At 49.1% G+C, this 12500-nt stretch overlaps 2 protein-coding genes across 10 annotated transcripts in view; one reads left to right on the top strand and one right to left on the bottom strand.

Moving 5' to 3' along the window:
- LOC125955227 (G protein alpha o subunit) overlaps positions 1-12500 on the bottom strand; it is a 43811-nt gene that overhangs the window by 7387 nt on the left and 23924 nt on the right. The gene's annotated exons all lie outside the window — the stretch shown is intronic.
- The window catches only part of LOC125955224 (probable cytochrome P450 49a1), a 10492-nt gene continuing 4950 nt past the window's right edge, over positions 6959-12500 (top strand). Inside the window, exons 1-2 of one of the 2 annotated variants that reach the window (XM_049686222.1) lie at positions 6959-7977; positions 11065-11393. In XM_049686222.1, the coding sequence (XP_049542179.1) occupies positions 11135-11393 (259 nt within the window). In that variant the 5' untranslated portion in view covers positions 6959-7977; positions 11065-11134. Of the gene's footprint in view, positions 7978-10889; positions 11394-12500 lie in introns of those variants that run through there. The other variant, XM_049686223.1, reaches the window with a different exon arrangement.

Below are 12500 nucleotides of genomic sequence, written 5' to 3'. Positions count from 1 at the left end.
CCGGAGGCACTGCACTTGCGTGGATTATTCAACGACGCGCTTACCAGGTGGGGGGGGGGGGGGAGCCGACTCCTCCGACTCGGGATCGACCAATGCGCCGCTGCTTGGCTTATGAAATCGTTTACGTCAAAAAGAACGGCTAGCGCCCGTTGTTTAGCGTCCACAAAGCAGTAAACCCGAGAGGCCACCAGCAGGGCCATAATGTGAGCACGCGCGTGACGCCATAACTCAAAGGGGAAGCGCCATGCCGAAGGAAGATCCTTTACCGCCCGACCAGCAAAACGAGTTATAGCTCTGGCCGGTGGCAGTTGACTTTCGGTATTGGGAAAGTTGGGAAAACTGCTCCCGCCCAACCAACAACGTGCTAACCGCGCGCTAAGTAGGTTGGGCAAGAATTGCGGGAAAAATGGAGGGATGTGAAAAACGTTGCTAATCTGTCCCTGGGCTACGGTAGGGTGGGCCGCCGGTTTTGCGAATTTGCCAACGGGGACGCGCCTACTCAGTTGGTCCCAATGGAGCAGCAGCAGCAGCAGCAGCAGCAGGTTTTACTACGCACTCGCGACGATCAGATGCAACGATGGCGATGCGTTGAACCGCGACGGAATAGCGAGTGTGTGTTACACTTTCGTTTTTCTTTGCTACTTTGCATCTGGCGGAGTGGCGGTTATGATGGAGATGGAGTAGCCATTAACCCTGGTCGTTTCGGGAGTAACTACAGTGACACGGATTTGGTCTTGTCTTCGAGCAAGATGGAGCGACGCGGCGGGGTTTGCAAATGGTCCATTTGAAGGAATGATTACTACACGCTTTAACCAACCATTTTATTGCACGTAACGAACAGACACATCTCCATCATTGTTAAGTACATTACATGAGCATATTGCTACATTGCGTTGACAGAGATTTAAGACGCATAAAACAATAGTAATTAGTGCTTCTCGGATGCTTTTGCGAAACTTCGAACTGAGTAGGCGCGAATCATGCGAAGATTTTTCTGAACCAAATTCTAACACCATTGGCCGAAGAGTTGGCGTTGTATTGCCAACAAAAACCCACTGCCACACACGACAGTCACCTGGAGAAGCATGTAGCATATTCATTGGAACTAACTTGTCCACCCATCCATTACTGTGCCTTCAATAATTACTATTTACCGTTGATTCATCGGTCAATAAAGTGTCTTTCAGCAAACCAGTCCCACCCTACTGCAAACCGTGGGCGGAATCCGGTAGGCTCCCCAAGGCTTTCCACACAAGTTTCTCCACGCCCCATGCGACCCCTTAAACCGCATGCGCAACCGCTACCTCCCGGGGAGCAATGCTGCAGCCTCGTGCTCGTTTGTTTCAATTTGTCTTGGTTAGAACTGTACTGGCTTTGTGGTCATTGTGGCTTGGCCAAGTTGGCCTTTGTGCAATTTAGAACAAAATGGTGACCCGCGACGCCACCGAAAGACCTTTCTGGGCAACACGCAAACACGCTGGAGGTAGCGAGATGTCGAAACGCGTTGCCACGCGCCTGCTGAAATCACTGCCCGGTGAGAGCGAAAGTTGCCGGGCCTCAAATTGTCCCATTTAGAGCCCCGTGTGGCGTCTAGTTGGCAATCGACTTTGCCAACCTGATTACCTGAAGCAGGGTCTAGTAGCCTGTGCCTGTGTAACTGGTACACGTTACGGCGGGACAACCCAGATATGCTGAATGACTAGCTGATTGGCTTTTCACTGGTCATTCAATTTCGCCTGCTGGTCTGCTGGAGAGTGGCAGCCAGTCAGAAGGCATCAGGCTACTAGGGGCTCGTTGGCTTCAGGGAAGTTTGCAATAGAAAAGAAGAAAACGATGATCTGGCATTGAAACCGATGTGTACCGATTTCATTAAAGATCGGTCCAGAATTCCATCCGAGCACTCAAAAGTGTAATATCCCTCACCTGGCCTTGACTATCCGCATCACGAAGGTTCCGGGTATTTCGACACCCAAGACCGTGTGTTTGACATAGCCGCTCAAATCGATGCTAAATGTGTTGGGCGAGTGCTTCGATTCTGCTGCCTCGCTCCGGACGGAAGTGGATTTTCCTGTGTTTGGATAAGAACTGTTTGGAGTCCTTCATTCGTATGGATGTCAATATGACGCATTATGAGTCCGCCTTCTACACCGCTTGTGTTCGGTGTAAACTGGTGTACTAGACCATTGGCCGGCGTAGCAGGCAGGCATTGTTACTATGTAGCAGCTTCTTAGCTTGCAAAGAAACCATTTGTTGGAACGGAATTTCAAAACGATGATTGACATTTGGCGCGGTTGTCATCCGTCAATTACCTGGTTACGCCGTGGAAATCTCTTATGCGAATAGATAGACAAATCATAATCACGTGCCAATGTACCATACCGATTTCGACATTCGGCCCTATGATTAATGGTTTCGATATTTATATAACCATCCAGATATCGGCCAAACCCCGCCAGCGGCTTACTTGTCGCCAAGATGCCATCTTTTGCTGGGCCCATCGAGTGGCGTCTGAACGAATCTGAAGAGGTACTGCTTCAGCATGACATCGAGTGAATTCTCCACGAATGGCGGTGGCATGGGTCGTGAAAGGGGTCGCGACGGTGGCTGCTGGAAGATTTCTCTGCCTCACGTCATGAAGTGCTCACCCAGGGGCATTTGTTGTCACTTCAGCACCGTAACCTAGAGACATTTCTCAAACTCTTTCATCCTGTTTATGGCACTCGATGACCACCCCGTCCTCCGTCACCGATTATGATGTAACGGAAATTAGTGCAATGTTTAAATTCGTCTCCCATGAGAAGCATCCAGCCCTCGGAATGGGAATCGACCTTTCGACAGATAGAAGGAACTGGCGCCAGCCTCGTGTTCCGCATAGGCGCTGCAATGCGAAGCAATTTCACACAAACAAAAGTGTACACAATTTTAAATTGCAACGCACGTCGGTCATGTATCTTCCTCGAAAGATAACAATGAAGGATTATCTTCAATATCTTTCGTGGAATGGCAAACTTCACAGAACGCGACCTTCAGCACCACTTAGGTTTGCTCCGTTAAGTAACTCAAGTGCGTCTGGCTGTCTGTGCAACAGTAGCTTGCAGGTGGGTTACTCTGCTGACAATCTCTGACTTAACGGTCGTTTCGTAACCGCGAAGAGCGAAGATACAGCTTGCGATGACGCGGCATCGTCATCTGGCCGCAGGAGTCTGGAGGATAATGTTTCCACTGCGCGATGGCCAAGGACGGTCGCAATGACGTGTGCCTATAAAAGTGAGGCACCGAATTTTTGGCCTGAAGAGTAAATACAATCACGCTGTATTAGAACGGAATTATGTCAGCAGCATTAGCTGCGCCACCATGTAGGAGACGTGACCGGCGGCCACACATCCCTTCCCTGAGGGAGGCTATAAACTTTCGCGTGACCTACTGGTACCCGCTGCTACTGCAAGCCGCGCTGCCGAGTCGTGAGCGCACTCCGGACGATGGTAATTTGGTAATATTTACGCACGGTCTATAAAGCAATGGCCAAGGAACCGACACACTTTGACCCACATTTCAGGGAATCCACATCCATGCGCAATCCTTCTATGGCGCTCGTCGTGGTACAGACTCCCTTAGGCCTTTCTGCATGTGTGCCCATGTGTGTGTATGTGTTTTGTGGAACTAATTGAAAAAAGCAGTGGTCCCCCTCCTTCTCCCTAACCGCCCGAGCAGACATCCCGTGGAGCGATCGCAGGTAGTTACATCATTCGTTGCTGACCACTGCAGAAGCTTTAATTGAGCCCCGCATCTCCGATCGTCGTGAAGCTGCAGACACCTTAAAACACCCTTTTCTCGGATGAGGATCACAATTAAGGGTAGTGCCGGCTATCAGCCGGCTAACACCCAATGGAGGTGTAATGGCGCCCTCCTAACAAAAGACCGTCCATCAAACGATCAAATCCAACACTGTTATCCGCCCCGATATCTGGAGCAATCCGTTCCTCATTGTCCAGGACTGGACAGTGGTAATGGCGCATATCGAAAGTGATCCCTCCCAACGACAATGGGGCATCCATTTGGATTCGTTCAGTTACGATATCCGGGGTGGTAAACGCCATTTCGCCTCACGGCATTCTCGAGACGGGCGCGACAATAGACGGCGAGTGGAGTATTTGGAGTGTAGTGATGGTGCGACCTTTTTTGCGTGAATGTGCCGGATGACTATCTGGCTATCTGGTGTTAATCGACACAAATAGTGACCATTTCTGCTCCACACACACACACTGTAGTACTTCTCCCACTTCCTGGCCGTGCTCTAGTGTGTCACAACCGTGACAGTGAAAGGTGGTACGGAACGGGCTCCGTGGTTATGCAACACAGCTGATGCCTCTTTTTTGTTGTCTCGAACAACACAGCGAACGAAGCGAACAACGGCGGCCACCGGCAGGAGCAGCTCCTCGTATGCTCCCGCTATGCTGCGCTCTTGATCTCGAGCAGCAGCCACGGATAATTGCGGGCAGGCAACCCGGCAGCAGCACCAGTGGAACCGGGAATCTGGGCACGTTGATGGAAAGTGTTTGCGATTGAGCAGAAGACCTTGGACTAGTGCGGGATCGGGTCGAACGAGGCCGGTCAATAGCCCGGCTACGACAGCTATCGCCTGCCAGTATCGTTTCGGAGAGGAATTTGCATAATGGCATGCCGCACCCAGCGTACCGTGGTCAATGATTCGAATTGATTGGTGACGTGTGAGAATCCTTCACTGGTCACCATGTGACAAGTGTCCAGATTGAAATGGCAACATAGACCTGGACTTGGAGAGCGGTTGCATCAGCACAAGTATCCTCGCATGACGCTTGTTACTTTGGTTCGCTTTAGAGATCTAGAGAGAAAAAAAACCAAACCATTGTCCCTGCTACCTCTCATGTGCGCCTTTCTATGACTTCCGCGACAAGCAGAGCGACAGAAAGGGCCATTAAAGGAAAGGCGGCATTCGAAAAAAATAAAAGATAATAAACCGATCTCCCCGGCCAAACCTATTCTCCTTTTTGCGCTCTAAACGCTTCACTTTCGTTTCATTTGAAGCTTGGCGGAAAGTGAACGCAAAACCGTTATAAGCTTGGTGCTTCACCGCCTTCTTCACCAGCGCTTGCTTCTCCTGCTCTGGTCGCGATATAATGTGTGCCAAATGTGCAGGAAGCAAAAAAAAACGAAACTAGAAATCCTCATCGAACAACGACTGGCACTTGTTTGTTTGCCGCACCATTTATCGGTCAGCGAAGCTAGGAGAAGTTTGTCCAAGTCCTCCAATCGCACACACGGCGCGAATGATGGACGGACGGTAAGACGGATGGGCGGACATGTTAATGGTTTTACCTTTTTTTCTTTCATTTTTGCCGATCAATCAAAATGGACCGATGCAGCGAGATGCTAATCCGCAGAGTGATTCCGCTTAACGAACAAAAATGGTACTAAGCGGTGTGGTGGTTAGCGTTCGTGGTTTCGGTGACATAACGTGGCATGACGAGGATGACCTAGGGGTCCTTCTGCGGTGATGCTTCTACTCTTGAATTGCACGGTAGGATTAAAGCAATTTTTGAGGATCCAATCTAGGCAAAAGCGACCCTTTACATAACTCTGCGCTTAACCGTTCCAAATCTTGCCACGTTCTAAGACGTATCGCCTCATCGTGACTCATCATCTTCATAGATGATTATTTCAATCGTTTAACCGTACGCCAAACAACTGCATTTCCCGCGCGCCGCGCCGCTGTTCCATAACATGATGAACCATAAATCGGAATCCTCCACTTAAAAAGCGTATGTGGCCTCCGGCACGCTTCGGCTTACGATCGCTTAAGCGCTTACGTCTACAGCCAGACTAGAATCAAGCATTATGGAACAACGCTGTTTGAATTTCGATGTTTGATTATGCTCGGTGATAAAGGTGGACGACTGCCCGGAACACTGAGCACTCGCAGCCGCCCGCTTATTGTCCACGCCATTGGCCCCGGCCAGTCGGCGCGGATCTTATGCAACGCGCGTGCACACGCTCGCTACTCGCGGGTACATCATTTACAACCCCTCCATTCCAGCGCGACGCGACGATTGCAAAATGCAACATGCAATTGCAACGGCTCCGCTCTCCCTCCGCCTTCCTCTGAAAGTGCATTCGTTAAAGTGGCACTTATACCGTCCACCGACGCCAAAAAGGTTAGCCCGGCTGTTATCTGCTCGAGCTCGAAAGGGAACTGTAAAACATCACACGAAGATGCTACTCGTGCTGCTGACGGGGGATGATGATGCAGGAGCAGTAGCAGAATCTGTTCCTCTTCTTTCTCTGCCAGAAGACATTTTAGCATTTTAAGCACGTCAGCGTCAGCCTAGCGGGCCACCTGCACATGACAATTTGGACGACGACAACGAAAAGATCACGATTGCGGCAGCACCATCTTCCATCAAACTAAACGGTGTAGCCGAAAGGTTGTTCCCACCAAACATAACGCTCACCATCACCACGAATGGGAACAGTGGTAGCGGTTTTAATTGGCCCAGGGTTTGTGGTGCACTCGTGGTGCCAGTGCAAAAGAGCTCCTCGAGCGGCAATAGGGCAAACAGAGCACTTCAAAATTCTAGATCTGAACTGTAGTTTCCCTTTAAACATAGAAATGATTAAATTTCAGTTCTCAACGTAAAAAGCTAGAAGCAGCTCCTCTTTCTATAATAAAAGAAACATAAACCGAGGAGCAACTCGTTTGGCAGCTTTAGAGTTCTTGCTAATTTTAAACCGGTTTTTATTCTTAAACTAGATACAAGATCCCTCTACGTTGCCCCTCTTGACAGTGGTTCTTGGTAAAACAAGGTAATAAAATGCATGTTTTTACCATGTTCTCGCCATTTTGAAAACTGGTTGAAATTGTGCGTACGATGCGTATACCCAACCCGCCAACAAAGCATGCGACATCTTACGCTGTCCCCATCGCGACGCAACATATTCAGTTAACCGCGAGCTGCCACAAACTGCGAAAGGTTCGTTAGCAACCGCCGTCTTCGTTGTCAACCCCACTTCAATTCGAGCCGAAAGTCGCTAGTCAAACAACCGCTCATCGTCAACGCAGTGTGCCGTGAGAAATCGTTTTCCCCAAACCCGCTCCTCCACCTCCCCCAAAAACAACCCCACCACCACACCATTTGGCGCGACTCGGAACGTCGCGCGGCCGACGAGAAGACCGACCACGTTTCAGCATTGCGCCGGGCTCTTACACCCGTTCACGAAACCGTTCGTGAGTATTTCGTGGGGCTTCAATTACGATCGGCGCTTCGTAGCGAGCGGTTCAGCCGGACTCAGCAAACTCTGGCGTCGCCAGGTCAGATGTCTCTCGACGGAAATCTCAACGGACAACATTCTTAAACCGATCCATCAATTGATAGGGAATCGTTCATTCAGCGCATTTCATTCATCGTTTGAGATTTGGTCAAACGTTGTGCTCCTTGCCGTGATCGTGATCAGGTATTAAAACCCAGCAAGGAATCGATCTGGGGACCAGGCGACCACACCTTGCTGCTTGAGGATCACACGATCGTGAAGGTGAAAAGTGTTAACAGCGAGTGCAAGTGTGACAACAAGTGGGTTAGGCTTTCGACCACGGTATTCCCTCGACGATGGACGATACCATCCGGTGCTACTAGTAGATCCAGAAAGTGAGAGTTTTCGTCTGTGAAGTTTGACGAGTGTTTTAAATGTTGATCGTGGTGCCAGTGGCTGTGCGGCTAGTGTGTCGTATGTGCAGTGGTTTGTAATTTTTGGCACTCATCTCTGTGCAATCGCCGTGTCCTCGCTATAGTAGCATAAGCGCCGTTAGTGTTCGTGATAGTACGAGTGTGGTTTGGATTTGATCGTATTTTGGTGATCGCTCGTGATCGTTTTGTTTTTTTTTTTTTTGGTTTCTTTCCGTTTTTTATTCCGAGTGAGCCTTGAGGTTGGGTGCAAAATAAGGAAGTAAGTTTACACTAGCGCCCGCTTAAAGATACATCATCAATCAGCTAGCAGCTCTAGGCGCGAGTCGAGGCTAACGCAGGAGCAATCTTACAGTTGGGTGCTCACGGTTGATCATCACTGCTATTGTTTCATGATGGGTCTTATGAAGGGGGCTAGGATGAATCGGTTTCGTTCCAGTGCTTAAGCCAGGGTCAGCGTGAGGCTTTATGATTGGAGTTTTGTTTCCAATTTGCAGCCCTGTTGTAACAAGTTTTGGAACTCTTTGAGCAATCGTGAAATATAGCTGCTATAAAGTGATCAATGATCATTTTAATGAATAAAACATATTGACCCTTGACCCTCGGTACACGATTCGCACATTAAAAATGCAAAGAATCTTGTGAGCGTCCTTGAAAATGGCGCATCACTCATGCAGCTATTCAATCGTGCCGCAACATTCCACAATCACGGTAACGATGGAAACGATACACCCATTTGACCGAGTGATCCAGCTGCATCAAGTGGCCAACTCTTGAAAAGCACAACGAAAGGATGATCTTGTGCATTATTGCGGTCCCTATTCGCGGCCACAATGGAGTGCGCGCGCCAGACATCGATTGGCGGCGTGCTTTGGCTGAAAGTGAAATTATGGAGCCCGGCATGGTGCCAGCAGGTTGCGCAACCACGACCCTCTCCCACGAGGAAGACCTAGAAAATGGGTTTTCACCATCGGCCAACGATGGAAGGTGCCGCCAACTGCAACCACAGCCGCAGCCACGGACAATAGAGTGGTGCGAGGGGGCCGGCTTGTTAGAAAGATCGAAAAACCTGTTCCAGTTTGTCAGTTCGAGGTCTAGGTTGATTAGTTGATCTTTAGTCGACCGACGTTGCTCTCGTGCGCTGCGCTGAGCTGAAGTGAATGGGTCGCTTGCAGGCCATTGTGGTTGGCAGGTTGCAGCGGATCACACAAAATGGCGCATTTTAATTCGCGAGATCTCTGATACGAACTGTGCCTGTGAGTGTGATCATAAAGAGTTGGTTGTACATGAATCATATGACTTGTTATATCTTTTTCTTCAGCTTTGCCTTTGTCTACGGCAGAAACCAAGGAAGAAGTACTCTTCAATCTTGTTTAAACCGGTCTGAGTTCCGGCTATGCATGTCTTCTTTTCTGCCGTTGCTCAAACCGGTCAGATCCAGACAAAAAAGAAGTCCAAAAAAGTAAACAATTTCCTTGTGGACAGCGTGTCCATGCGCAAGGTTCAGCTGAGCAGAGCGGTCAGTCTTTTTGAAAGTCCTTTCGCAAATATACGCATGATTCTTGCGAATGGAAGTATGCACTTTCGACCAACGACCAGCAGGACTTTCTCTTTCCTAGCATATATGCTGCTAAGGTAGGTTCGTTTCGGATCCCAAAAAAAAATCCCAAAAACATGAAAATCTTGAACACTCGTATCCTATAATCAACTCACAAAGTGTTCAAATCGATCGTCCCTGTTTAAGATACCAAAATACATAGGAATCCGGTTTGCAAAACTATTAGCACATCAACAAATAAGAGTTACTGAACATCCTCAGCACCACGATCATATTTTGCTCATGATCGTGATCATGCTAGATCGCAGATAATAAGCTGCCCCTTGTCGATCGTTCACAAGAAATAGCAAAACGTTCAATTCGTGCATCAGCAACGGAACCATCTGACTAGCAGAAGACCTCGATAGCGTTTAGTTTGCCAAAAGCACACAGCTTCTTACTTATCCGCGGCGGTAGCGGAGGCCACGAACGCCCTTCAACGGCACGAAACTGGAAACTGGCATGCCGCAGCGACAAACTCCTTTCTAGGGTTTCGATACATGCGCCCCTGCTTCATTCTCGTGCGTTCGAGCGTCTGTTTGCACAATCCACACACATCAACACCCCTTCGATGGCAGAACAAGCACCGGCGGTCACTGACCATGAGCCAGACCCAATCTCCTTCACTCGGGTACGAGACATGTATTCGCTCGTGATCACTGGACATCCGTTGCATCGCCACGTGTTACTGAAACCAGCTTCGTGTGGATCGAACCGAAATTTCTTAATTGTTATATACATGCTGCTTATTAATGTTGAGAGGATGTTTTTAGTAAACACAAAATTAAACATCAACCATGTAGCATGGTGCCCATCCATGCGGCAATCGATCGACGGATTGATTGAAAACTGAAAGCAGCATCTGTGAGGGCTCAAGTTTGGACCTCTTGGTAACCTTCGCCGGCCTTTGCAGTGTCGTCCGAATAATGTTTTGATTGGATTTATCACCAAACGGACCAACGGACTGTGATCTCACGCGCGATTACGACATCCGGCAGCTGGGCAACTGTTGGAACTGTTCGCATGATCGATTCACACGATCTCGGAGCCGCCAACAAATGCCACGAATCAAAATTTTAATAATATTTCCGTCACACCATCTTCGTAGGAAAAGCAATAAGAGTTTTCGTCCGATAACATACCTATAAGGAACGTCCATTTTTCAATGCCAACGACCGCCGATTGGCCGATTAGCGTGAATGGAATCAGTAATGAGAAGGGGTTGTTGGCGCTGTTGGCAGAATTTTCTCTCTGACAAATCGTACGCACATTTGTTGGTCGATTCTTTGGCCAATTCACCGGCATTCCTGCGTTTACGTAATATCAGCGAACGACCAGCGAAAAAAAAAGGGAAAAGAAAGATGCGGGTAGACGATGATTGATGTTAGCGCTCATCCAACGCTCATCAATGGTGTACGCGCTCCATCGGAAGCATGGAGAAACGAGAGTGGATGAAACCGAAACGAAATCGAAATAGACGCTCTACCGCACGCCAAACCAAAGCGACCCCCATAATGCGTTGGAAAGCAAAACCGATGACGCCTCCCCAAAAACCGATCTTGAAAACCGAACGGAAAGCTACATCTTAAACCGGTTCCGTGAACTTCAGCAGCACCGCTGCAGGCGCGTTTCCCTGAGAGCTTCAAGGTCAATGCGAATGCATTTATTTATCGAAGCTCGAAAATTTATTCATCCCTCATCCTCCCATCCTCGCTTGACCTATCCTCTTTCTACTGTTTCCATCATTCGCAGACAAATCCTCCGAACCGAGAGTTAAGCTAACCCCCACCCCACGGGAGCCATAAGGGCTTTGGTTGGCAAAATGGTTGGGCAGAGAATAGCAAACTCTTTACTGAAGAGATCGGCCTTTTCCTCGGCGCTCAATGTGCTGCCCAACGAGGCGACATCTTCGGTCCCCGGTGCGGCCATTCTCGAACCGCATTTGCAGCAGCAGCAGCAGCAACAGCAGCCTCCAGCGTCGATCAGTGCTCAGTTTCCACACGCCAGACCTTACGTCGATGTGCCTGGTCCGAAAGGGCTGCCCATGATCGGTAACTCCTGGCGCTTTGCACCAATCATCGGTAAGTAACTGTCGATTTTATGTTAAATTGTATTTTGGTGTAAAATGGGAATGATGGGAAGGTATACTAAGAAAGTCTGTGTTCTGATCGTTCAAATAATCGTCGATCTTGTTGACTGCAAGAAGTAAACCTCACCGGTACCTGCATGTCTTCTCGAAACTCGAAATTCAGGCAGCAGCATGCACTACTGCACTTCGCACGCTGACGCCGGTGGTCTCGACACATAAAAGAGAGGCCAACGCAAAAAAAATATGAAGAAAAATGTGGATCGTAACACCCGCAACCACACTCACCTTGTTGACTTCCTTGATCGCGTCTGTTCATATAACGTGAGCTTACGCTTTTTTTTTGGCGAGCGCCGGCTTCTAATAAGCCCCCGGGGGCCGCCACCGTCCCGATTGAAAATGATCCGTTTCGTTTGATTTCGTTACGCCGACGCCCGATTTCACAATCCAGCACGTGCGTGCGTGTGCGCGTGTGCCCGTGTTATTACATCTAATCACCTAGGCTAATGTACTATAAACCGGCACACCGAACCGGGTCGAATTCTGATGCCGATTTGGGTGGCCAAAATTGTCAGTGCCACCAATCAGCCACTCCAATCGAGATGATGATTTGAGCGAACGGAGGCTTCGTCTCGTTAGCAATCGCTGATAACCATCAGAGGAAAGTGATTCGATTTGTCGGCCGGCGGCAGCGACCATGAAGCTCGCGATATGAAGTTGAAATTGCATGTCTTCCGCAGAGACTTCCTTTCGAGGGGTGCCTTGGAGGTCAGAAGTCGGTACCGATTGCTCCACTTAATTAGGCAAGAGAGAGAGAGAGAGGGTGAAGATTTTGCACAAACCCTAAGCCGTTTACCGATGGTCACAACAGGGTCCGTTACGCCAGAGCCGCGAGTTGGTCAGTAATTTCGGCTGGGCGAAACGATGGTCCAGCGACGTGACGTAGTCGTTCATTGCTCCATTTTCCACACTTGAACCTAGGTTTGTCCTAGTTTGCTTAGTTGCGTTTCATGAGACGTAAGCATGCTCCCGCGGTGGCATCATTAGCGTCAAGCAATTCGGAAGCCACCGAGAAACGACCAGACAGTTCCCGAATTGCCAC

Source organism: Anopheles darlingi, chromosome 3 (assembly GCF_943734745.1).
Source record: "Anopheles darlingi chromosome 3, idAnoDarlMG_H_01, whole genome shotgun sequence".
Lineage (NCBI taxonomy): Eukaryota > Metazoa > Arthropoda > Insecta > Diptera > Culicidae > Anopheles > Anopheles darlingi.
The sequence above is the reverse complement of the archived record's forward strand: the minus strand, read 5'-3'. Positions and strand labels throughout refer to the sequence as shown.